This window comes from Hypomesus nipponensis, chromosome 17 (genome assembly GCF_054491055.1).
Source record: "Hypomesus nipponensis isolate SF chromosome 17, ASM5449105v1, whole genome shotgun sequence".
In the NCBI taxonomy this organism is placed as follows: domain Eukaryota; kingdom Metazoa; phylum Chordata; class Actinopteri; order Osmeriformes; family Osmeridae; genus Hypomesus; species Hypomesus nipponensis.
This window is the reverse complement of record NC_140377.1, coordinates 11,607,571-11,634,326: the sequence shown is the minus strand read 5'-3', so window position 1 is coordinate 11,634,326 and position 26,756 is coordinate 11,607,571. Positions and strand designations below refer to the sequence as shown.

Genomic DNA, 26,756 nt, shown 5'->3' with positions numbered 1-26,756 from the left:
CACACAGGTCAGGGGATCCCGCAGCAGGACCAGGGTTGAGAAACACTGCTACATACCATCCATTTTCACATACAACCTCCACCAGTTTAGTATCAGATTACAGACTTGTCGTTTGGGTCCCATTTCCTGGTGGTGATATGGAGGAAGCCAGCGATGTCCTCAGAGGACAGTGACCTGGAGGCGCACCTCAACAGCTGGAACCTGGGGATATGCTGCTCCACTTCTCCTGGCCAACAGGAGACTCAGGAGTACTACGGTCCTCACAGTCTAGGATATATATTGTAGTTCAGGAGTATTTTAGTCTAAGTGAGCTCTGGAGATTTTTTATTTTTAATGGGTCTCATAATGTCCTATTCATTAAGGATTAACAGACAAGACCTCCCAGACTGGAACCTTTGCGACCAAAGACATCTTCTACGCCCACCCTCCTCCTTCTGGACCCCACCCCCCTTTCCTTCCTCCACTCTTCTGACAGGATTAGCAATAGAAGTGTTTACTCCGTAGCATTTGTTGTTAGTTGCAAACTGAGCTCATCTCTTTTCAAAGGTCTTGATCCTGATTCTGTCACTGTCACTTGAATGTGTGTGCGTGCAGTGGGGGGGGGAGACGAAGACCAGAATAAGAGGGGATTGGGTGTGAGTTGGAAAGTAATGAGGTCACAACAAGTCAGTGGTACAATGGAAGTGTTCTTTTTATATATAATAATTGTCTGTCAGAATATCTGTCAGGCTTCTTTTTTTTGTATTTTGCCTTGTCTGAAAGCATTAATAGTATGGTTTTAGCACACTTACACACACACAATTGAAGTTTTACAAGTAGACAGAACATACACATAGAACAAACCTAGTTCCCTGTAGCTCCAATTCTTATAGCGTGTATTAAGTTAACTGATGACTTTGCAACACCCAATGGGCCAACTGATGACTCAAGAAATAGAACCCAGAAAATCGTAACCGTTTTGACAAAATCCCGTTATGGCTGTATGCTTTATAAGTTGAAGGTGATGTTCCAATCTCAGGCCAATGTTGGCCAGATATCTGTGTGATGTCTGGTTACAAAGCTGGAAAATAATATTGTAGTAAGTGTAGCTAGCAAAAAGTGTAGTTAATTGACCGTTTTGGGTGTGTTTTGAAAATGTCTGTTAGCTATTATTAGCCATTCTGGGTGCGATAAACTGGTGGGTTTAATGCTTTCCAGTGAAACCAGTCTTGGTGTCGACTGTCAAAATTAGATACTGCAAGGAAAGCACGAGAAAGCTTTAGCTATTTGGATTAGGTTACAGCTCCTTTGTAAACTCAACCTAATTAATACAATAAAGATGTCAGTTTTCAACAGTTTTCACCGCTGTGTAATAAAGGTAGTGTGTATACACACTTGTCTCCCCTCTTGGCCGTCGCAGCCTCCGATCACTGAACTGTGTTGACAAAAGGCTGACTCGGACAAAAAGAGAGCGCTAAAGTGGAAATTAGTCTTGCCACACACGTATTCACAAGCACAATGTCCTGGAAGTGGCCTGGGGTATTCTCTACTCTGTAAACAGTCTGTGTAGTTAAGGAGAGAGGTTAAGCCAGAAAGCCTGGCTTTGAAGTTTCTCCACATTGTTTATGACAAATTGAGGGCAGTGGTGTGTGTGTGTGTGTGTTTATTAATGCTGAGTATTGCTAGAAAATTGTGTCAGAGAGAATGATCAGTAAGGTGTATTTGTATGAAGCTTTCTTTCTCTTTCAGATTAAGAACCCAAGGTACCTGAAAGAGGACCCCATCCCCTTGTCTCCAGTAAGTGTTTCAGGTCCCTGGTGGTTCATTGCTGGTACTGTTTTGAGAAACGGTTGCCCTTTAACTCTTGTGCTGCCTTCGGGTCACATGACCCACAGGTTCATAACGAACCATCGTTGTTTACCCAATTTTACCCAACACAAAAACAAATAAAAATCATTTTAATTTAACCTTTACAATGTGGGGGTCTGAGACAGCCCAACGGTTAAGTTGTCGCAATACGACGGTGGGTCACAGTGACTTATGGGTCAGAATGACCCGAAGATAACACAAGGGTTAAACCCACATTTATTTCTTTCCTCTTTCCATATTCTCACTTTCTTTTTTCTGTCTGTCTGTTGAAGATTTTCAAGTTGACCCTGAGCCAGAGTGGCACCCTGGATGAGGAGAAGGGCTCCCTGCTGATACAGGAGAAGGAGGTAGTGTTTACAGCACCATGGTTCATGAAGGATGTCAACAGTCTTCCTAACCTAACCCCAAGCGGTTGCTTACTGAGGACGACAGATTCTGTCTCTCTCTAATGGTGTAATATAACACTAACTCCTAAAATTCAATTGAATCAAATGTTTCATTAAGTTCCTATATGGCTATATATGTTAAAACTACCTCAGTGCGGTTAATGGGTGACCTTAACCCTTGTGCTGCCTTCGGGTCACATGACCAAAAGGTTCATAACGAACCATCGTTGTGTTTACCCAATACAAAAGCAAATACAAATAATTGTATTTTAACCTTCGCAATGTGGGGGGTCTGAGACAGCCCAACAATGAAAAGAAAATGCTTCACTTTTTTTGTATGCGGTAAAGTTGTTGCAAACGACGGTGGGTCAGAATGACTGATGGGTCAGAATGACCCGAAGATGACACAAGGGTTAACATGAGTTCTTATTAGGTATTTTAATACAGATTTGGGTCAAAGCCCTGTGCCTGAATATGGCATCTCACTCACTCACTCTCACACACACACACGCACACATAGAGCCCTCTATGCATCGTCCGGGGCTGAGAGGTTGCTCAATATGTCCAACGGTACAGACTGACTTTAAGAAGACAAAAAAGGGCCCTTGGTGATGACAGTTTTTCCTTATGTGGATTTAAGCTGAAAATCCCATTCTGAAAGCATGCTTTGATGTCCCTCTCTCCTCCCCTCCCCCCGATTGCCTTTATTCTCACTGTTAAATATAAAAAGGAGCATGACTTGGCTCTAAATCCATGGCTTTTAATGTCTCCCTGGGGAAAACGCTGTACTCAATTAGATCAACTTTCCAGAGAGAGGGCATAGGGGGTGAGGGCACAGGAGGTGGGGAGGGTGGCGGGTGGGGGGAGTGGTTGTCCATGGTTGCAACAAAACCAATTATGGGTCTCATCAGGGCTCTCAACAATTGTGGCATGCTCACATGACTGGTGTTCAAAAAGCAGTCTAAACGGTCTCAAAGTGCAGGAGCAGGGCTTTCACTAAATTCTAGAATATTACATTAAATGTGTCTAGCTTTCTGTCTTTCCAATGTTCTTATGGCTCGATGTTCTTAATGTGTGTGTTTGTGTGTACTTGCACAATGTGTGTTGAGTAGCCAAAGAATTGGATATGTATCTCCGTCTGTTACTATGGTCAGATAAATACCCAGCCTTCAGCTGCAGTGGCTGGTTAGCAGTTAGGAAGGAGCACTGGGCTTTCATGAGAGAACAGAAAAGGAAAGAATTGAGGGCTCACTTTTAATTTTGCTTCTGTACTAGGTCTGGGCTTTCGGTATATTAGTCGTTTTTTGCCAGACACATTTTTGGCGGCCCAATCAATGAACAGAGGGAGTGGCTGAGAACGATGACGTTGATGTTGCACCGTAGTTTGAGTTGTAGTTCAGTAATGGCGGCGGAGAAAGATGCGAGCAAAGCCATTTGGTCTGTTGTGGCAACACTGCCGAATATCCAGAAGTTGGAGCCGGAGCAACAACAATCTTTGCCGAGTTTTGTCAGTGGCCATGATGTTGTGGCCCTCCTCCCCACGGGGTTCGGGAAAAGTTTGATTTTCCAGCTCGCTCCGTTAGTGATGAATGTAACGTTGAATAGAACGGTGGACCGGTCACTGGATCAGCACACAGCAGGGTCATACTGTGCAGTAGACTAATTAGCGAGCATTTAGTAAAGAAATGAAAACAGGTCGCACCATAACAATGGGGGGAGAGAACGTTCCTGCAGCATGGGTGGGGAAGGGAGGGAGGGACGTTCCTGCAGAACAGGGGGGTCTCTGCAGAGAAGGGACTGGCGTTGGTCACGGTTTGGAATGAAAGGGAGAAAACAGGACAGAGTAACACGGCGGATATCTCTCATAAAAACATATATATACAGTACGAATGGATTTTTTTGGGACAACGTAGTTAAGGCGGCAGGCGTGTGTTTTAGGTGGCCGCCTTAACTGCAAAGTGCTGCGGGAAACCCTGGGTTGCACTGATACAATTTTGGGAGCATATGTGACCAAAATGGTAGCAATTTTTTGTCCTGCAGACACACACACAGACAAGTACTGTATACACACACATACTGTTTACACGCATACCGTATTTCTCAGAATAAACGCCACACTAAAAATGAACAATGTGTAATAAATGCGACAGTGTTTAATTGAAGAAATATGGTAGTCACACGCACACAAATATGCAGGTCCACACCACCCACACCCCAGATGACCAAGCCTTACTTGGTCAGTCCCCTGAAACCCTACCCTCTCCAAAGGCCACACAGCCCCTCCCCCTCTATGAAAGCCTTACCCACAATGATGTGCCTGCTCTTCCCCAGACAGGAAATCACTGTGACATCACTTCCCATGACCTCAAAGCTCAAAGAGTGGGAAATCACCCACGACCGGCCTGATCCTAGTCACATGGAGTTAAACTCTGCCAGATTAGCAAACTTTCCATCTTGCACCTTGTGCTTTTTTCCCCCACTACTCTACTGACTCAGATGGTGGCTGTTGTGTTTTTATGCACAGTATGTGCTGCTAGCTGCAGCTAAGAGTCCCAGCTGTGGCTAAGGTCTAGACAAAGGGAAGCGCCTCTAATCAGATATCTAGGTCTTGGTTCACAGCTCCAAAAAATGAACTAGTTCAGTTATTTTTTTCAATATGTTGCGAGCTATAATTTTTCTAAATTATTTCCACAGCCCATATAGAACCACAGACAGCAATTATTTTATTAGTTTAACGCTGAAACTATGTGTCAGATTTCATCTTCATATCCAATTTTTAATCCTTATCCAACCAGGATTTACATTTGCATTGAAGGGAGGAATCTCCCTTTTTTAACAAAAAAAGATTGAAATCTCTATCTGTCTGCAATACCGCTCTCGACCTCTATGCAACTTTGGCGCTCTCACGCTTGCCAGGCATAGACAGTAGAAGAAAGCACACGCAGCGATTGACTAGTCGGGCAACCCTGGATACAGGACTGTTAACAGTGTGTTTTTTGCCTGGAAGTTAACTTTCGTTTGATGAACGTGTTCAGGCGCAACACTACTGGAGAGAGTTGTGGGAGACGACAATTGTAAGGCAGATTTTCTGTGTACATGTACAGCCTGAGTATCTGTAAGGTCAAGAGGCCTCCACTGAGCAGAATATAGCACACAGCCCAGAAAGTTAGGAGACTGTGAGGCAAATCATGTACAAAACAGGGCTTATGTGATTAACGACCACTTCACCTGCTGGTATGCTCTAGTGCAGGGGTTCCCAATCCTGGTCCTCGGGCCTCCCTACCCTGCATGTTTTAGATGTTTCCCTGCTCTAACACACCTGATTCCAATGAATGGGTCGTTATCTAGTTATGCAGAAACCTTCTAACGACCATTCTTTTGAATCAGGTGTGTTGGAACAAGGAAACATCTAAAACATGCAGGGCAGGGAGGCCCGAGGACCAGGATTGGGAACCCCTGTTCTAGTGTATCAGTGTACTGACCACTGAAGACCCGTTAAGGAAGTAATTCTGTGCATTCTATATCTGTACTGTCCAACTCATGTATTTAAGCATGGCTGAGAGACAGAGTTTTCACTCATGCCATCAAGTTTGTCTTGAACTGATTGTTTGATCCGGGCGCTCGACTAATAAACCAAAGTCAAACTTCTTCAGAATAACCTCCATATCAACGATGATTGGCCAAAGTTGCGGGGATTGGAAAAAATTGCAACGTTTCGCTGAATTTGCGGGGAATCATTGAATTTGTGTGATTGCAAATTCCTGGAGGTTCTGATTTATGTGTCATCATTACCAACAAGCAAGCACTCTGACAATAAGATAATTTAGTACATTATTATGTAGCTAAAAATTGTTAATTAGCTAGCCAGGTAAGCTTAATGTGGATGTAGCTTGACACGTACAGTTTGAACCCTTTTTCCCTCTTGCTTGAAGGGTAGGACAAGCTTTCCCTTACTTCTCAACGTAAGAAATGGTTGAAATGCATGAAAAATACAAGGTGTTGCGTCAGAGCGTGATAAATGTCTGAAATGCGTGAGTCTCACGGCGAATGCGTGAGACCTGAGAGCCCAGGTGTATAGCAGAGGATAAGATAATATGCTTACAAATGTTGTTGAATAAATAGCCTACAGAAAGCGTAACATGTTTTTCACGGAAACATCAATGGATACTCTCCTTTGTTTATTTGCACATCTGAATCAGAGCTAGAACAGAACTTTACATTCTTATATTTTTTCTCTCCAATAAATTCTTGGAGGGAATTAGAAAAGAACTGGATTTGAAAACCAGAACGATACCAAGTGTGTGCATGGCTTGTCCTATGTCCCTTTGTTAATTATTATATTCACATTATGCCTATGCAACAGTCTCTCATCTTAACTGATGGTTTTACTGCAAGCACTGGAACAGCTCTCGGACTTATAGTTCAAAAGGTGACTTGCTGTATTTCAACTATAAAATTGGCACTCCATTGCAGACATGAGGGGCCTCAAGCAGAGGCGTTGTCAGACATAAAACTCTACTGGGGCACAGGCCCCTATTCATATCCCTTTTTTTTCTTTCAAGCTTGCACACAATGCATGACTAGGCTACAGAAACTCCCCTTGCTTAACCCACTATACAACAGTTCAGGGACGCAAGTTTGATATCAGCTTTGGCAGGGACATCAATAGTTAATGCGAGCATGCAATTTTTTTTCGCTATCATTTGAGTGCAAATACTGTTTTTTGAGCTTTATGTAATATTGTTTTTATGTTTTAGTCAAAATATGATGATCGGTAGGCCTATCATTTAGAAACTTTCCTAGTTTTGTAACGTTTTCTTAGCCTACCTCAATTCTGACTTGTGTGCCGAGTCCGACACCTGGAATTCTGCGGGCATCGGTTGGTGTTTTCGGTTAAACTGCTTAGATTTTACAAGCGTTGATTGGGATACTGCGTAAATTTTTTTCTGGGATTATCAATATAAATGAATGCACTGACTAATAAAGTATATTGTTAAAAGTCAAACTTTTGATTTTACTGGGGCACAGATGAGCCCCAGTAAAACAATGCCCCTGGCCTCAAGAAAGATTTTAGGGTAAAGTGACAATTAGAGATTCTGTTCTTTCAAGACCCCAGTTGAGGTTTTGAGTGGTTGTGTGAAATACATTGCTTCGGGGTTGGTGGGTCCTACTAAAATCTTTTGCAACATGCAATGCTATTTGCTACACCAACCTCTCTTAAAACTAAAGTAACCGACAGATTAAATTAGAGACAATCAACCTTTCTCGGAGTACATTAAATGGAACTTTATATGGAAATGGCCTGGAGGTAGCAATTTTCAAATTATGTTGAATGAACGGAGCAGCTGTCGCAACACAACCTTGTTCTTCAGAACGATTAACAGACATTCTGAGCATCTTCCAGAGGGAACCTTGACCGCTGCATCGGCTCTAAAGGGGGCGAGATGGACTGCTTGCCATCTGTCTCCCCCCATTCCTCCTGTACTCTCCAGAGCCGAGTGTCAAAAAGCATGTGACGTTAAAACTGAAGACGAGGGAAAAAAGAAAAGGGGAAAAAAAGTAACACAGAATTGTCTGATTGAAGACGTCTTAGAACCTAGAGGTGTAATTCTATATATTTCTCTACCCTCCTTCTCCCCCCCCCCCCCCCCATCTTCCCAATACCTTTATAAACAAGTTTCTCAAATGCCCCTGATGTAGTTTGACAAACTTTCTCCAAAGCGTCCTTTGAAGAGGTGATGAGAAAGTGACACCCACATGTGTTTTCTTGTCGCTGGCAGAATCTGTTACATCCCCTCTGCAGCCCCTCCCCTCCTCCCTCCTTCACTTCAGTCAGATCCATCTATTTCTCCAACCCTGACAGGTCTCCTGTGGTCTCGGAAGATTGCACAAGAAATTGTGATAAATCAAGAAAAAGCAAAGGAAGAGAGAAAAGGAGAGACTTCAGAGTCCTGGTGGTTGAAGGATGAGTGGCGTCTGTTAAGTGCAGATGTTGTTGAAGTGCTAGATAATGAGGGCAGAAGAGTCGAGTCATTTGGAACTCTCTGAGAAGGCAATAGAACTTAGTCTGCTGAGTGTGACTCGCTTACTGAGCAGACGGAGAAATAGTGTTCATTTGAGATCTAAGAAAATGGTTCCAGTAGTGATTTACTAATAATATAGATGTATGTAGGTAACTTCAATTTGTCGCTCAATCACAGAAGGGGCAGATAAAAATATGTTACTGTTCAAATCTGGATAATGTGAGAGGGACTGGCTCCCCAGTCCAAGTAGTGCATAATCAAGCACATGCAATACCATGGGACTGGCTCTGTTTAGTTGGGCTGTCCTAGATCATGCCCTCAGGAAATCCAATAACTGATCCAACAGCAGGATTACAGGCAGGGGTCCTGAGCAGAGAGGCAAGAGCCAGCCCTGGGGCGGAGGAGTGTCCTATCTGCCTGGATGCACAATAGCCTGATGAACCACCTCTTGCTGAGCCTCACACTGCATAGACAACAGGGAATATCTGATGTGGGAATGGTGATACAAGAAATACTGCTAGACTTGTATGGGATTGGCCATCCGTCTGTCTATCCTTCAAGGATCCTCTCCTCAAGCACTGCTGATTTGAATTAGACCGTAGCAAATGAGTGGGGAAAAATTATGTAGTGGGTCGTTTCTGGATAAACACCCCAAACATTTAAACACACTGATATTGATCTAAATAGTTTGCATGACTGACTCAAATTGTATTGGTCTTCAAATTTGACTGTCATCACACGTGAGCATGTGTTAGTTGGTCTTCAAATTTGACTGTCATCACACGTGAGCATGTGTTAGTTACTAGTTTAAACTCATGCATTTGTCTGTGTGAACTGATGCCAATGTGCACGTCTTTTTACTGTGAGAAAGTGCAGTGTGTGTGAGGGAGCAAATTAATGGTTTTGCAGGTCTGTCCCAACATGCAGATGACAACAGTGGAACTTTTGATCCGTCAGAATAGTATGCTAATATGAGTTGTGTCAGTATGGTTAACATTACATGGGCATTCTCTCTGTGGCCAAACCTGCCAGTACACACACACACAGTTTTTGTGGGGTACATATCATATCTTCACACGTTATTGAAGCACAGTGTGGTGCTGGTAAACACACTTTTGAATGGTAATGAGGTCTTATTCATCACCACTTCTATGTGTGTGTAAATTATATCGTAACAGATGGCCTGCCCTCTTTCATGCTGTTCTAAAATGTCTGCTGCCTATGAGATATTCTCATCCCACTATCTCTGCATACACAACTCCTGGCCACGTGTCTCTCTGCAACATCAAAATGTCCAAGCAAAAGGCAGGCTGCTCTTCAAAAGTGGCAGTGGACTATACAGGAAATATGACGCTGTTGTTGTTTCCTTGTGTGGTTCCAAGATGGAGATGAAGACCCAGGTGCTTTGTGCCAAGCACCAGGAGGACAAACTGAAATGGCAGCAGAGGCATGATGCAGATGTTCAGAAAGTAAGTAATGGAAGGACAGACTGACTGATGCAAGAAGATATATGGACACACCGTTTTTATGTAAAGTAACCTTTATTGGAAAACTTTTACTATATATTAAATATGTCATTAAAGCATTACAGCTCATACCATCCATAATATGGTAAACAACCCACAAAATGATAGCACTCGAAAAGTAAAACACTGATACAAAAGATAAGTGGGTCTACTGGTATAATCCTTGTTTCCATTCTTCCCAAAAAATGATTCTTTAATCATTTAATATCAAGGAATATTGGTTAAATACCTGGAGCATGGGAAGAGCTTGTGACGAAAACATGCCGATTTTTAAGCCATTGTTTAAATTGTCCCTTGCCGGGTCATGTTTGACAGATGACATTGTTGACAGCTGTCTTTCTACCTTTTTTCTATTCCGTCACAAATTTTCTTTCCCTTTACCTCTTTTGTCTGGCTGTCTATCATGACAGAGAAATCGCTCTAATTGCATACACATTGCGCACTGTCATATTCAATGTGCTCCCCATTCTACCAAGACGAGTCTCTCTTGATGGCTTTAAAAGGGAGATTTTAACTTGTATTCAAGGTGGGAAAGCTATAGTTTTAATTAGCTCAGAATGTGGTGTTGAGACTGGCCATTGTCTGGTAGATGAAGAGGGGCAGACAATGAGAAAGCAGGCTGGGACAGTATATTGGAAGGGCTGTGGATCAATGAAACTCTATTCATCTTACTGTTTGTGTTAGTAGGAGAAACTGAGAGCGATGCCAAGTAAAAAATAAAATGTTTTAAGTGCTAAAATGCACAAAATAGATTTGTTATTACCTTTTAATCTACGCTGATCTCTTGATGTTGCTCTCCTGTAACTCACCTGAATACTCTAAACCAGAGTATTACTCTAAGACATGGGGATTACAAAGCCATATGAAATCCTTGCTGCGTTAATTGCCAGTGGACCTTATATTTACTTTTCTAACCATATGTAGAAAATCTGCAACTTGAGATCAAAGGCTGTGAAAAACAAGGCAATTTCAATGTGGTTCTATAACTTTAGACTGCTTTAGTCAATGCTCCACTGTAATAGCCTCCACCTTGTTAGACAGTATTAGTATAAGCAACAGTCAATCAGCCTGCAGTCTGTTTGCAGTAGGCCCCTTATAAAAGCGTAAAATGACTGTCCTAACAGCTATCCCCATCTTACACACCATGTTGCTACCCTGCTTCACACAAAAGCATGGCCCATGTGAAAATTGGACAAATGTTTAGAACTTTTCTTTAACCCCCCACCCCTTCTCTCCTTTCATCTCTTGTACCACCCTATTGGGATGACAGGCTCAGATTGCACTTTAGACAAACATAGGGAAAATCACATCTCCCCAAAATTTCCCTTTTGGAATGGTCCCGAGTCCCAAACCTGTGGCCCTTTCCACATGTAAAACAACCCCTGTACCCCCATTCTTCATGTCACGTTTGTGTTGGTCAGTTCCAAGAGACTAATTTGACAGTTCATTTCCGACACCGTTTGAAATCGCTCCCCAATTGTTTGGGGGGGGTGGGGGGGTTGCATATTATAGCCAATCCCCTGGCCTAAATACGTCTAGGCCTCTATGTTAGTGCATGTAAACCAGCAGATACTATTTTAAAAGAAATTCTTGCATTAAAATAATGCATCATGACTGTTTGTATGATTGGAAATGGTCGTTTATTATCACACTAACATTTTATTATCACAGCAAACAATTATACTGCACTGAACTGTAAGTAAAAGTACTAAAAAGTTAAAATAACAAAACCTGTAATTACTTGTGAACAAATGTCATTCATGTTTTACTAAACCTAGTAACGCAAAAGTGAACAAAGTAAACAAATCATTTCTGTTTCCTCTTCTGAGCCTATGCAGGTCACCAGTGTTGGGAAAGTTCACGTTCTACATGAACTAGTTCAGTTCATAGTTCACACATTTTAAAATTAACTGGTTCAGTTCATAGTTAATAATTAATTATGAACCAAGTTCACAGTTCCAAAAAAGGAACTAGATCAGTTTTTTTTTCTCAATATGTTGCAAGCTATAATTTTTCTAAATTATTTCCACAGCCCCACAGACAGCAATAATTGTATTAGTTTAACGCTGAAACTATGAGTCAGATTTCATCTTCATATCCAATTTCTAATCCTTATCCAACCAGGATTTACATTTGCATTGAAGGGAGGAATCTCCCTTTTTTTAACAAAAAAAGATTGAAATCTCTGTCTGGAATACCGCTCCCGGACTCTACGCAACTTCGGCGCTCTTACGCTTGCCAGGCACAGACAGTAGAAGAAAGCACAAAAAAACGATTGACTGTTTGGGCAACCCTAGATACAGGACTGATTTCTAGAGACTAGAAAAGTCTCTAGAAATCTGGCACCTTATTGAACAAAATTACAGAGTGAAAGATTTCAAAAACACCAGAATGAACGCGATCACAGTATCGATCACAGTATCGTTAATCAGGCAGTAATACAGTACATTCAGTTCACGTTCACCAAAATAATGAACAAGTTCATGAATTTTCGTTCCATTAACACGTTCAGGCGCAACACTGCAGGTCACGTGAAAAATGATCCAAGGACTCGTACCCGGCAGATGAACCGTTCACCTCCCAACCAGGGGCGGACTTACCCATTAGGTAAAGTAGGCAACCGCCTGGGTCCCCCAGCTGGCACCTGGCACCCAATAATAACTATAATAATAATACAATTCGATTAAAAGTCATAACTTCCCCCAAAAGAATCAACAAAGATACCAACAGAGTGTTTATTCTATTTATGTCAACGCAGGCTTCCCCTCCCCCCCCCCCCCCCATTCTACTGTGGCCTATTCCATCGATTGCAGCAACTGCGCAGCAAAGCACGTCATATCAGTTGGCTTAATACGAAACAGTGGAAGGGTGAAATGAATCAAAAAAAACAATTTGCTAAATGAAACGCAACTTCCCGAAAGGAGCACAAAGGATAAAGACAAATAAGGAGAGTAAACAAGTAGTTGCCAAACTGAAACTACAGAAGGAAACGTCATTTTCTCTCCACTGGTATCCAATGATGCGGCAGCTAGCAAAAGTGCTGCTCAGTGAAGTTTGGCTAGCAACAGCAGCTAGGCTAGCTTGCTCGTAGCACAATTTACCGGGGTCAGCTTCTCCACGCAGGGCTCTAGACTGAGACCAAATTTGGCATTGTTACTGACAATGATCGCTTGATGGGAATGATATGCTTCTATCTATGCAATCTTCATAAATAGTAAATACGCATTTTTATATAAAATATACAGAAATATTAGTTGTAAAAATTACAGTTAATAAACGCACTCATCAGCAAACGACACTTGCAAGCACCCCCTACAATTTCCCCACAAATTGTACCCTCCCTAGTTATTATTATAATAATAATTATGATATGGATTGAAAAGAGTGAGAATAGGAGTTAAGGGGGCCCCATGCCTATCTTCGCCTGGGGCCCCCAAATCACAAAATCCGCCAATGCTACCAACCGTGTCTTCCGATCAATGTTTCGTTCTTCTGCCAACGGAGTCTTCGGATCAATGTTTCGTTCTTCTGCCAACCTAGGCTGTTTATCAATCCGAAGAACGCTAAGAACGCAAGTACAATCTTTTGAAGAACGTTCTTATGAGCGTCCTTGCGAGAATGGTCTTGCAAGACAGCAAGGATGGAGAATGAATTGAGATACGGGTTTTCTTGGATATTGCATAATACCCTGAACTCGCTAGCTAGGTTATTGAAAAGTCAGAGCAAATGTACAAAGTAGCCGTTTCATCAATAAAATACACATTCAGAAACTGCACTGCCCATTTTTCGTCACATTTTAATTCAGATGCTGATTTTCACCGTTTAGCTGAAATATGAATAGTAAAAACTTAGTTATGAAGTTTGTCTGCCCCTCCTGACATCTTGCAATGACTTCTGGGAAATCATGTGCGTTCTCGCTGGCCAAGTCACCATCCGATACATCCTCCTGACGGGAGTCAGATGGCTGAGCGGTTAAGGAATCGGGCTGGTAATCAGAAGGTTGCCATGCCGTGCCAAATGACCTTGTGTCCTTGGGAAAGGCACTTCACCCTACTTGCTTCGGGGGAATGTCCCTGCTTACTGTAAGTCGCTCTGGATAAGAACTTCTGCTAAAATGACTAAATGTAAAATGTAAATCCTTGATAAAAGGGGCGGATCAAGAACATTTCCGGGTATTTTTGGCGTTCTTGGTGACTTCTTGGTGTTCTTTGGATTGGAACCGTACTTGGGCACTGAAAGATGACGTCAAACGAGTTTGCAAGAACACAAGAACGGAGAAAAACGTGGATTGATAAACAGATTAAAAAAGAGACTTCGGATTAATGATTCATTCATCTGCTTGGTACAAGTCTTTGTATCATTTTTCACGTGACCTGCATAGGCTCAGTACTGGTAGCTAGAGGAAACAGAAATAATTCGTTCATTGACTGGGTCTTCGGGGACGAGTCTTTGGATCATTTTTCACGTGACCTGCATAGGCTCAGAAGAGGAAACGTAAAGGATTTGTTTACCTCATTCACTTTAACCAGACTAGGTTTAGTAAGACGTGAAAGATATTCGTTCATAAGTTACAGGTTTTGTTATTAAACTTTTTTTAAAATCTCGGCCACAAGAAAATGAACGAATCACTCAGACTATTACTCCCGAATTACTCAGACTATTACTAATGATTCATTCATCTGAAGGTGTCTGCCATATGTTGCATTGTAAATTAATCTTAAACAACGCTCATTATCCATACCTGTGCGCTGCAGTCTCTTAACATTAAAGACGTTAAATTATAATACGGGTGGATGAAATCAAGCATTCTGATTGGTTGAGAGGGAGTCCCGGGGTGTGCTTTATTGAGCGATAAAGTACTGTACGCCTGTTTACATTTACCTTACCTAAGGGGAGCGTTCCATATTAGTGCGCACTCAAAATAAGAAGCACTAAAAAGTTAACCAAAAAAAAGACGAGCTACTCAGCTAGCAACCTAGACTAGCAACATTTGGTAAATTTTTTAGCAATAATATTGCACTGTCCCATGCTAGCAGTGCTAACTAGCTGGTCTAGCTACTGAAACGTTGCAAGGAAGCTCAGGTCTAGCTAGCTACCAGTTCACATCTGCTCATGCTAGCCATTACAGTAGTTGGTAACTAGATATCCACTCATTTAATTTTCGCTTCGTAGTCACGCAATTACATGACCTGGTCCTGGCTTCTTAAAACAACGTTTTCCACGGATGCACAATTAATGGGGATATCCAAGTCAACATAAGCTAACCTTAACAACAGCCTAATGTTAGTCTATCGAGTCCCAAGTCACTCGTAACTATAGTTTACACCATATGTAGCTAGCTAGCATATACCCAGTCCCTATGAAACATTTATGATCCGCTGCTCGTCAGGCCTAACAACACCCTGGAACACGTACTTTATTGATGATAAAGTACAGCCTCTTGTACCTTATTGCTTAAATATAGGCTACTCGGGACGTACGTAGACCTGAGCCTACCCTACGCTTATGAATGCAGCATGATTGCACTTCACCACCACACCACTAGGCTATGTGTGAGCAAACCGCATACGATCGATTTGATAGCACTCGCAAGTCCGAAGAAGTCACCTTGCTTTTAGCTTTATGTGCTTTTGAGGTAAATACCACAATACACCTTAAATATAAATATCACTGTCAGTCAGTCATGCCACTGGAAAAAGGCCACCTGCGCCAAATTCATATTCGGCCTTGACAACCCTTACAAAATGAAGTATACAATAAATGTCCCAAAAAAGGGATAGTCCACTTTTGATATACTTTTAAGTATGCTTTGAAAATAGTTCACTTTTCTTATACTTTTAAGAAGTATGCTTAGAAACAGAAAATTGTATACATTTCTTCTGGAGTAGGTTTTCTATTATTATACAGTAAAAAGTCTAAATACTTTAAAGGTACATTACAGGTAAAAATGTTTAGATCTATCTCGTATATTCTAATTATTCATGTCTAGGAAAATCCATTATGCATTGCTCATTGAATATTTTTTGGTACTGAAGCTGTAACCTTAATTACTGCCAAAACATTTTGAACCCTATACTCTTATACTAATAATTATCAATTGGAGTATTAATCAGAATCAGAAGGGATTTTATTCGCCATGAGTGTTTGCACAAACAAGGAATTTACTTTGGCAGGGAGATGCATACATTAAACATATAGGAATATTGAAACTTAAATATGTGGACTAACTATACAAAAGGAGCAAAGTCTAGCTAATACTAAGGGGGGTCTAGCTAATACTAAGGGAATACAAAATAAAAATATAAGTAGCCATAATTTACAATTTAACCTAAAAATACAGATAGTGCAAATTGCAATGTGCAGGGTGTCATTGTGCAGAATGTGATTTCAAGTCAGTTTGAGTCCTTGGCCTTGTTAAAGTGGCCAACAGCGGATGGGAAGAAACTGTTCTTGTGGCGTGAGGTTTTGGTCTTGATGGACCGCAGCCTTCTGCCGGAGGGGAGTAGCTGGAACAGGGATTGTCCAGGGTGGGAGGGGTCGGCCACAACCTTCCTCGCTCACCTCAGGGACCTCGAGGTGTGCAGATCCTCGAGGGAAGGCAGATTGCAGCCGATCACCTTCTCAGCAGTGCAGATGATACGCTGCAGTCTGCTGCAGTGGAAAAAAGATACTTGGAAAAAAGCTACTTGAGAAAGAACCCTGAAGAAGGGTTGCATTATGCATTGAAATGCAGTGAAAACATGAATATAGCATGGGTCATTGGCAGGTCAATGACCCTTGATGCAAGGCGGTAAATGGTGTTACAATTTGCAGTTTGTTCGAAATACAAATCTCCGTCCGTCCGCAGCAACCTAAGCAGGGAGGCCCAGACTTCCCTCTCCCCAGTCACTTCCACTAGCTCTTCCTGGGGGACCCCAAGGCGTTCCCAGGCCAGCCAAGAGACAGTCCCTCTAGCGTGTCCTGGGTCTTCCCTGGGGCCTCTTCCCAGTGGGACTGGCCCAGAACACCTCACCAGGGAGGCATCCTTATCAGATTCCCAAGCCACCTCAACTGACTCCTCTCGACGCGAAGGAGCAGCGGTTCTACTCTGAGCCCCTCCCGGATGACCAAACCTCTGACCCTCTCTAATGGGAGAGCCCGGACACCCCGCGGAGAAAACTCATTTCGGCCACTTCATTTCGCGATCTCGTTTTTTCGGTCACTACTCACAGCTCGTGACCATAGATGAGGGTAAGAACGTAGATCGACTGGTAAATAGAGCTTTGCCTTTCGACTCAGCTCTTTCTTCACCACGACGGACCAATGCAGAGCCCGCATCACTGCGGACGCCGCACTGATCCGCCTGTCGATCTCGCTCTCCATTCTCCCCTCACTAGGAAAAAGACCCCGAGATACTTGAACTACTCCGCTTGGGTCAAGATCTCCTCCCCAACCCAGAGATTGCACTCCACCCTTTTCGGGTCAATAACCATGGCCTCAGATTTGGAGGTGCTGATTCTCAGCCAGCCGCTTCACATTCGGTTGCAAACCGCTCCAGTGAGAGCTGAAAGTCACGGCCCGATGAAGCCAACAGCACATTGCTTCTCCTGAATTCCATCAAACCTCAAAATACAAATGAAACTTCATGCATTTCGTTTTTTTAATGTGTCTGCTTAGAATGTAGTGTTTTGTTGCGTTGTATTTGTCATTGTTGTGCTGGTTTACCATTGTAACCATGAGTTAATTGACGTTTGATCAGAAGAGCTGGATTTCCCAGGGCCCCCGTTGTCGTCAAGTAACGCAAGATTGGCGGCGTTTGAGGGGCCCCTAAACATTTATATATATTAGTAAATGGACACTAATGGACACACGATTTGATCAGTGCGGTGCACTAGAATGCTACCCACCAGTATGCAATCCAACCGAAGAAGAGACAACACGTGTCTTATGAGAATGTCGGACTGGAAACGATGCCGATTGCGGTAAAGTTTTACAAAACATCAAACAAAAAAATGCTGTTGTGTGTAAAACATGCATGGCAGAACTTTCATAGGAGCACAATGTGAATGTTGGGAGCATTTAAGCGGAAAAATTCCTTGCACGAGGACACATACAGCCAAGATAGCTAGCCTGTTTTTATCAATTGGTGCGCTATCCCATAGGCCTACCAACACCGTAGGAACATGTGGCCAGGCAGAGGTTAGGGCTCAAGTCTCACGCATTCGTCAGTTCTCAAGCAACACTTTGCATTTTCACATTTCAACCATTTATCATGCTGAGAAGGAATTTGTCCCACTATACAATTAGCCTAATGGTGGCGCAGGCACACTGAAGGAAGATGTTTGTCGAGATTAGTTAAATTCCAATCAAAAACATCACCAGCAATGGCATGTTAATAATCTCAAGCCAAATGTTTGATTCAATTTGAGCCCTGCAGTCGGAATGACCATTTTAATGACACTTAAATTCTGATTTCCGAGTACATCTGGAACGCACAAATATTCAATGCAAATAAGAACCATTATTGCAGTAAAGTGAGAGTTTGGTTTTGATTAAAGCGATCTAGCACGAGTCGGCACTGTTTTGATTATGGTAACACATAAGTATGAGGAAATGTCTCTTGTCTCGTCTCGTCAGCTGCCGCTTGTCCGGGGATCGGGTCGCGGGGGCAACGACCTAAGCAGGGAGGCCCAGGCTTCCCTCTCCCCGGCCACTTCCACCACCTCTTCCTGGGGGACCCCGAGGCGTTCCCAGGCCAGCCGAGTGACATAGTCCCTCCAGCGTGTCCTGGGTCTTCCCCGGGGCCTCTTCCCAGTGGGACGTGCCCGGAACACCTCACCAGGGAGGCGTCCAGGAGGCATCCTAATCAGATGCCCGAGCCACCTCAGCTGGCTCCTCTCGACGCGGAGGAGCAGCGGTTCTACTCTGAGCCCCTCCCGGATGACCGAGCTTCTCACCCTATCTCTAAGGGAGAGCCCGGACACCCTGCGGAGAAAGCTCATTTCGGCCGCTTCTATTCGCGATCTCGTTCTTTCGGTCACTACCCATAGTTCGTGACCATAGGTGAGGGTAGGAACGTAGATCGACTGGTAAATAGAGAGCTTCGCCTTTCGACTCAGCTCCTTCTTCACCACGACGGACCGATGAAGAGCCCGCATCACTGCGGACGCCGCACCGATCTGCCTGTCAACCTCGCGCTCCATTCTTCCCTCACTCGTGAACAAGACCCCGAGATACTTGAACTCCTCCACTTGGTTCAGGATCTCCTCCCCGACCCGGAGATGGCACTCCACCCTTTTCCGGTCGATAACCATGGCCTCAGATTTGGAGGTGCTGATTCGCATCCCAGCCGCTTCACATTCGGTTGCGAACCGCTCCAGTGAGAGCTGAAGGTCACGGCCCGATGAAGCCAACAGGACCACATCATCTGCAAAAAGCAGCGACCCGATCCTGAGGTCACCAAACCGGACCCCCTCAACACCCTGGCTGCGCCTAGAAATCCTGTCCATATAGGTAATGAACAGAATCGGCCAAACTCTGGCACCGGTCGTACAGGGACCGGACAGCCCCGATCAGGGAATCCGGTACCCCGTACTCTCGGAGCACCCCCCACATGAGCCCCCGAGGGACACGGTCGAACGCCTTTTCCAAATCCACAAAACATGTGTAGACTGGTTGGGCGAACTCCCATGTACCCTCCAGGACTCCGCGGATGAGGAAATGTGGTGAATCAAAATGGATCGTTTATCCAAACATTACTCAAAACTGGTTTAAATTAGCCTAAATACAAAACATCCTACCTAGGAACCAGTATAGCAACCATGACCGTTTCCTGCTAGCACGCGTAGATATCTCAGGAAATTAAGGTCGGCATAGAGACGGACGCGTCCTTGCTTCGGAACGTCATTGTGACGTCAGGTAGGGCACCATTTGGCCCTAGGACACTATTTGGCCTGACAGAGCCCCCCCAAAAAATTACATATACAAATCTAAATGTATTAATTTCTCTTCCTAAAACCCACTAGAGGACACTTTACGAGTGAGTTCTAATTATTTCCGACGCTTCCACCAGTTATTTTTTGCTAGCTAGCTTCCGTTACCTAGCATAATACTCATAGCTATGCTACTACCTGCTAGTGCTACTTGTTAGCCTCCTAATTGTACATTTTAAAAGCCATAATATAGCGTTTGTCATAGTTTGTCTATCGGAAAATAATCGGTTGGGATGATTCACATTTGTGACAGTACTTTGTGGGGCCCGCTTTCGAACAATCACATGTGTGACGCTACTAATTAACAGGATAAAATGACATTTTCTAAAATTTCTTCGGGGGCCCCACAAGTTTTGCTGGGTCACAGGAAAAATAGGTTTTATCTAGGGGCTTAGTCCCCCCCTAAAGTGGGAACTAAGATTCGCCCCTGATGTAGGACATTGTATCTACGATTAGTCGATCATAATCGTTTGTTGCAGTCCTAGGTTTTAATCTCAGCACCCGAGTTAAATTTGGCATCACTGCACATAGCCTACTAGTGGCAGGTCATAGACGCAAGGTAGAATAATGGAACAATAGAACTGATGGATAGACATTGGAGTTTTATTTCAATGGTTCACAAAGTGGACTATGCTACTCCCATAGAATAGTTTAACACAATCAATCCTCAAGGAAAACTAGCATGACAGATGCAGAGTATATGCACAGTACCTCAGTAAGTTCTCATCTTATAATAACTTACCCAACCAACTGGCCGGTCTTTGGTTTCGTCAGATAGGTCAGAGCTAAACCAGGCATGACTTGGAGGTTGTGGTCCATGTACAGACTGAGGTGGAACCATGTATTCATCCGAAGCCACATCCTTTGTGTTGAGTGCTGGAGATGAGTAACGGGTTTTTGAGAAGGACACTTTCCCACGCTGATAATTATGCTGAGTCTTTTTTACGTAGATCGGTGGATAGAGTTGAGACTCCTGACTGCCAGGGCGCTGCATTGGAGTTAGCCGTTGTGGAGCATGGAGAAGGCTGCCCTTGTCTGGTTTTGAAGGTTTGGTTGGTGGGTAGCTGGAGAACAAACCAGGGGCGTTGGAATGAACAAAGTTCATAAAGGAGTTGTAGTGGCGTGGGTGGTTAGGTTGTTGCTGGCCTTTTACTGGTCTCTCCTGGACTCCTCCTCCTCCAGCATGATAGCTAGTGAACGCAGAGTCAGAGGAACTGCCAGTGTTTGATGGGACTTCAGAAGGCAGCCACCAATTGTCATCAGCATTACCTTTGTAGCCCTCTGGAGTTAAATAAGTAAAATTACACTACATGACAGATTTTATTTCATAAAATGGTGATCAAACTTACTTTTTGGGGGGTCTGCAAAACTTGTGGCGCTTCCAAACAGGATATAAATCCAGGACATTCTGTGGCACAGAATAGATTTGCCTATTTCACCATAGTCTCACAAATCAGAAAAAAAGGATGTTTGGGTTCCAACAGAAAGTTCACAGCAACATTGACATTGGAAAAGCACTGCAGCTTACCTGTAAGAGAGTGCCATGGTGGTCAGTTGAAACACCAAACAATAAAATGTTAACGTCTATATAATTAGACTGTCAGCACAAATAGACGTTCTCGAGTAAAGCAACTAGTAGTTATTGAGAATGTGCTGCTCAAGCCTTTATGGGCAGTAAGTGTCTTCCAAGATAATAAGATACAGCTGGCAACAATTGTTATCAGTCACCCAATCAAACAAGCTTACTTGTAGCCAATTGTTACATCATCTAATTTAGAAGTTTTTGAGACATTAGATTTTAACTTACTATGTAAAGATATTAACATTCATTTTTATCAATCCACATAATCTTTCAACACATCTTGAAAGTGTGTATTTAGATTAAAGGTATACAGAAAAACACCACATTAGTATGCTTTCTGTAGTGTTACATTTAGCCCCCTCCTATTGGGGGTGTAATCTGAATGAACACAACAGGAGCCGTATTCACAAAACATTTTATCTTACTACTAAGAGTTCTCTAAATAGCTAGGAGTTTCCTCCTAAAAAATATTCACAAAGCTGCTGAGACTAACTTTTACTAAGGAATGCAGAGAAATCTTAAGCCAAGACAAAGGGTGGAGTTGACCATGACCAGGGCTAGTAATCAGAAGATTGCCGGATCGATTCCCCGCCATGCCAAATGATCTTGTGTCTTTGGGCAAGGCACTTCACCCTATTTGCCTCGGGGGAATGTCCCTGTACTTACTGTAAATTGAAAATATAATATTGTAGAATGAGGTATTATGTTGCCATATGGAAAGTTTTTTAAATAAACATTTGACCATATTTAAATAAATATGTTTCTGATATACTAGTGTAATAATTGGACTAATACGCTGTTCCTATTGGCCCAGAGACGTTCTCAAAAGTCAATAAATCCGTTTATTGACTTTTGAGAACGTATCTGGACCAATAGGAACAGTGTATTAGTTTATTGACCTCCAGAATGTTCGCAGAGGTAAATAAACGTTTTTAACCAACCAGAGAGTTGTTTGCAGAGGTCTGGAGATATAGCAATTGACCATAACGACGTGGCATCTGCTCGGCAACAAAGTAGCCTAAATTGCCTTAAAAAAAAACTAAAACAACCAAAGATGTTTTTTGCACAGGTCCGCAAACGCCCCGCAATCGCTTCCCGTTTTAAAGAAGTATCCAAAGCAGACAGAAAACGAATTCTGGTTTAAAGAAATAGCTCAAATACAAACACAGCGACTAAAAACATTCTTCGGAGATTCGACGTGTTTGATTGGGATCTTCCCACGTATTGTTGTAGTATATAAGAAACGAAATGTTTACTCTTCAACAGGTCAGCAAACGCTTTGTCGCCTCGATTTGTTAAAACGATTTGTTTGTACACCTCGACCTACGGTCTCGGTTAACAAACGTTTTAACAAATGTCGGTTTACAAAGGCGTTTGCAGACCTGTCGAGGAGTAAACATCTGCTGTTTAATTGTAGGTTGTGTCACTAATTAGCAGCCGTATGAATTGTCAATGTGGGGTCTGCAGAGGGCATATTGTTTAATGCATATGTTATATGCTTTACTGACGTATGGCTGAGATAATATATAGAGATGCTCCGATCAGGTTTTTTGGTGCCAATGACTGAAAACAGTATCTAACGATCTGATAATACCGATCACCGGTCACAGTGTCGATTGAAGCATTCTATTTATTGTGTAGCATTATTTATGAAATTAATTATTCTTAACAACATTGGTATTGTATTTTAAATATTTAAATTACAAGATGAGAGTATCATGAATTAACAACCATCAGTTCTATTGCAGGGAACGTGCAACATTCCAGTGTAGAAGCTCTCTCGCTTACTCTAAAATATGTAAAAAATAATAAATATTAAAATAATAATAAAAATGTTAATCTTTAAATAAAAATCACAGCAATAGAATCACATGTGCAACTAGATGTTCTCTACACACACTCTCCCGAGGCTCTCAAGAGAACTTGGCGCTTATACAGTAGCTTTCCTGTGGAAAAATAATAATATAAACTTAACTGCAACATAAACAGGCTAGAGCCAAATACACAATATGTTTCAAATCAGTCAGTTCAAGTTGATTTGTCTGCATTTAGAAGGAGATAACAGACAGAATAAAGATTAAAGGTGCACAGGAAGTCAGCAATTAAACAAAGAAACAAAACATGTATATCTATATGTATAGTGTCTCACTCACTCACTCTCACATACTTCACTCACTTCACTCACTCACTCACTGCACGCACGCACTCACTCACTCGGACAGTGGGCATACTAGAGTATTCAAACCTTACTTCTGATTAAGCAGCATCACTGGCAGATTTGCCTTGATAAATATAAGCATATCAGCATTTTTAGGAGTCAACCTTCTCATCTAAAATAAGGCCGAATCCCAATACTCCCCCTTACCCCTTCCCCTTACCCCTTCCCCTTCGTTTTGCGCGTTCCCGTGAGAGCTAGTGGTGTCCCAATACTCTTTTTGAGCTAGGGGAAGGTCTAAGACTAAGGGGTATACACCCCTTAAAACCAAGTGAGGTCGGGAGCTTACTTGAAACCGAGGGCTATGTGAAAACTGCGCGACCGGCAACAATGGCGGCCAGATCATCCAGAGAGTCTGCTAAATATAATATTTTCGGCTTGATAAAAAAATTATGACAGTCTTGTTTTGTGTTATATGCAGTCATGAACATATATATTTGCAACCATTTTCCTAATTGAAACGTTTCTAAAAAATCGCTAGTTTGGTACGCTAATATTACAGTGCTGAATTGCACAACAGTCCCGCATTTCTTTGACTAGCATGTCTACAGTTTAAAGTAAACTCCATTAGCAGCGAATTTCGTTTAAATCAGTGCATAACACTACTTGCTTTGGAGATATCGATACGTGCTAGATGACGTACCTGTAACCAAGTGGTGTCCCATTTCTTAGGGCTATGTAGCCCTTACCCCTTAGTTTCGAGGGCCAAGGGCTAGGGGTAAATTAAGGGGAAGGGGGAAGGGGTAAGGGGGAGTATTGGGATTCGGCCCAAGTCCTGCTGTGATGAAAAGTTGTTACTATCTACACTTGTACAAGGTGCGGAGAGGAAGACTGGTGCTGTTCGTGCAATAGCAGGAAAGCGGTCTTTATTGGCCTTCCAAAAAGCAGTGGCTGTTCGTGACTGTTTTCGTTTGAATGCGGGTCTCACAGAGTAAGGTTGCACATGTGCGAGTATTTTCCAATAGACAAAAACTATGACAAACGCTATAGTATGGCTTCAAAATTTACAATTAGGCTAACAAGTAACACTAGCAGGTAGTAGCAATAGGTGCGTTCGACATGGACTGACTTCATGCAGCGCTGCAGCCGGCTGCAGGCGGCTGACTTGAAACAGTGAATTCTGGTTAGACATTTTGTCCGACTTGAGACGGCGCCGAGGCTAAGTTACTGTGACATAGCCATCAAAGTACCGTGAGATCGATTCGAGAACTGCCGGCTGTTTAGCCCATAGATATGTGTAAAGGCTAGATGTCTCTAAGCTTGAGTCTAGAATGTCCGCACATGGCCATCTTGCCACAGTGTAGTGATGTGTCGTTCGTGAACGATTCGTTCATTTTGAACGAATCCTTACAAGGACTCGGGAGTAACGAGTCCTCTCAAAGAGTGATTCGTTCATTTTGTTGTGGCCGCGCATTGGGACTGTTGCATAGGGTCGTCCAAGTAAACATAAATGATTCGTTCATTTCCCGACTCGGTCTTTCTACGAGTCTTTGGATCATTTTTCACGTGACCTGCATAGGCTTTGTACTGATAGCTAGAGGAAACGAACGATTTGTTAATTTCCCGACTCGGTCTTTGTACGAGTCTTTGGATCCTTTTTTCACGTGATCCGCATTGTATTTTTTAGTAGAGGAAACAATTTCCTCTTTCCCTTTCGTGTGGCCGCTGTTTTATTAAGACGTGAATGATATTTGCTCAAGTCATCATACTGACTGGTTTTGTTATTTTTACACTTTACATTTACACTTACAGTTTGGTACAGTGTAATTGTTTGCCGTGATAATTAAATGCTAGTGTGATAATAAATGATCAAATCATACAAACTGTCATGACACATTATTTTAATGCAGGAATTTGTTTTAAAATAGTATCTGCTTTTGAATTCAGAATTCAAATTACTAGACAAAAAATTACATCCTAAGAAAAGTGGATTTTGAGGAGTATAGCTCCATAGACCTCCATTCATTCTGCACTCGACCGTTAGCGCCCTCATATGGAACTTGAGTGGAACTGCAACCAGTTCAGAACACGGAAGTTTCCAAAGAGTGGGATTTCTCCCTTTATTAGACATTCTCTGGTCATACTTTGCGACAACCAGTCGCGAGCTTGTGAGCTGGAACTAAGGCATTGCAGAAAACTGTCAGAATGTGGTACAAGTCAGATCAAGAAGCAGATACATGTGAACGTTATGAAGATCAATACTATTAGTACTGTAGTATTATACGTTCAGGGCCTATACGTTGTTCTTTTTGCTTCGTGTTTATAGTTTGACTGCTGTATTGTGTCTGATAAATAAACCGTAAACTTGAATATTTGGCTCCACCATCGTTCGAGCTTTGCAAAGCATTCATATTCGTCTTTGTTCCAGAATTATGGAAGCAAATCGTGACCAAAATTCAAATGAAAATGCATTTCCAGAAATGCATTGATCATACCTCTGCCATCTACTATCGAGGGATGGGAGGCCGACCTGAAAAAGTGGCCTCAAATAACGTACACTAGCATATTTAGCTACTTGCTAAGGACGGTTAAGCGATAAATTACATGAAAAGCTCTAAGTCTTATCAGTAGCTAACTAGCTACCACCACAGCAATAAAGTTGGTCGCGTCTTAATAAAGGAGGTGGGACCAGTGGCGGTTCTAGCACATTATGCCCCCAGGGCAAGTTTATCACTTGCACTCCTCCCACCTCGGGAGGAAGAAATCGTGTGCCGTCCCCTACCCCGTCGGCCGCCCCCCGACAGCGCCCTCAGAACAAGCAATACCTGGCTGCGACAAACGAAAACGAAACTGCTGCACGGCAAGCAGGGGTGCCTGCAGCTGCCTGAAGGGGGCGCCAATATGCCAATTCCCCACAAACTGAAATGATCGATAAGAGAAAACCGCACAGAGATTTCTTTTTTTAATGCTCGTGCGCTCCCCACGTGACATGAAAAAATGCCGCCCCGGGCAGCTGCCCGGTCTGCCCGTGACTAAAACCGCCCCTGGGTGGGACACAACCATATCTACCTTAAAGCAGACATAGAGCCTAGTCAGAGCCTCAAAGATCACCGGTCTTGGGTTTTAGTTTAATCGTCAGGTTAAATAGAAACGGCTGGGTGCTCATGTGTAGCTTGACCAGCACACTACAAAAAATTCCTATATATGAACACTTGCATCCCACCTTTACTGACAGTACTGCAACTAAATCTGTGAAGGTCTTTCG

At 42.8% G+C, this 26,756-nt stretch overlaps 2 protein-coding genes across 8 annotated transcripts in view; one reads left to right on the top strand and one right to left on the bottom strand.

Annotated features, from left to right (window-relative positions):
• Nucleotides 1-26,756, top strand: part of cep112 (centrosomal protein 112) — a 175,978-nt gene that overhangs the window by 53,092 nt on the left and 96,130 nt on the right. For 6 of the 7 annotated variants that reach the window (XM_084677253.1, XM_084677256.1, XM_084677254.1 and 3 more), the window contains 3 exons: nucleotides 1,729-1,776; nucleotides 2,121-2,195; nucleotides 9,640-9,726. In XM_084677253.1, the coding sequence (XP_084533379.1) occupies nucleotides 1,729-1,776; nucleotides 2,121-2,195; nucleotides 9,640-9,726 (210 nt within the window). The remainder of the gene's footprint in view (nucleotides 1-1,728; nucleotides 1,777-2,120; nucleotides 2,196-9,639; nucleotides 9,727-26,756) is intronic. The other variant, XM_084677255.1, reaches the window with a different exon arrangement.
• On the bottom strand, nucleotides 20,340-21,395 carry LOC146253568 (uncharacterized). Its single transcript, XM_084677258.1, has 3 exons — nucleotides 21,283-21,395; nucleotides 21,104-21,162; nucleotides 20,340-21,035 (listed from the first exon to the last, which is right to left on the bottom strand). The coding sequence occupies exons 1-3, from the start codon at nucleotides 21,297-21,299 to the stop codon at nucleotides 20,467-20,469; spliced, it is 645 nt and encodes a 214-aa protein (XP_084533384.1). The 5' UTR covers nucleotides 21,300-21,395; the 3' UTR covers nucleotides 20,340-20,466.

What these genes read in the sequence shown, in the direction of transcription:
- LOC146253568 (XM_084677258.1), bottom strand. An exon ending in TTTTGCAGACCCCCCAAAAA is followed by an intron (nt 21,036 to 21,103) that starts GTAAGTTTGATC and finishes ATTTAACTCCAG; the next exon opens with AGGGCTACAAAGGTAATGCT.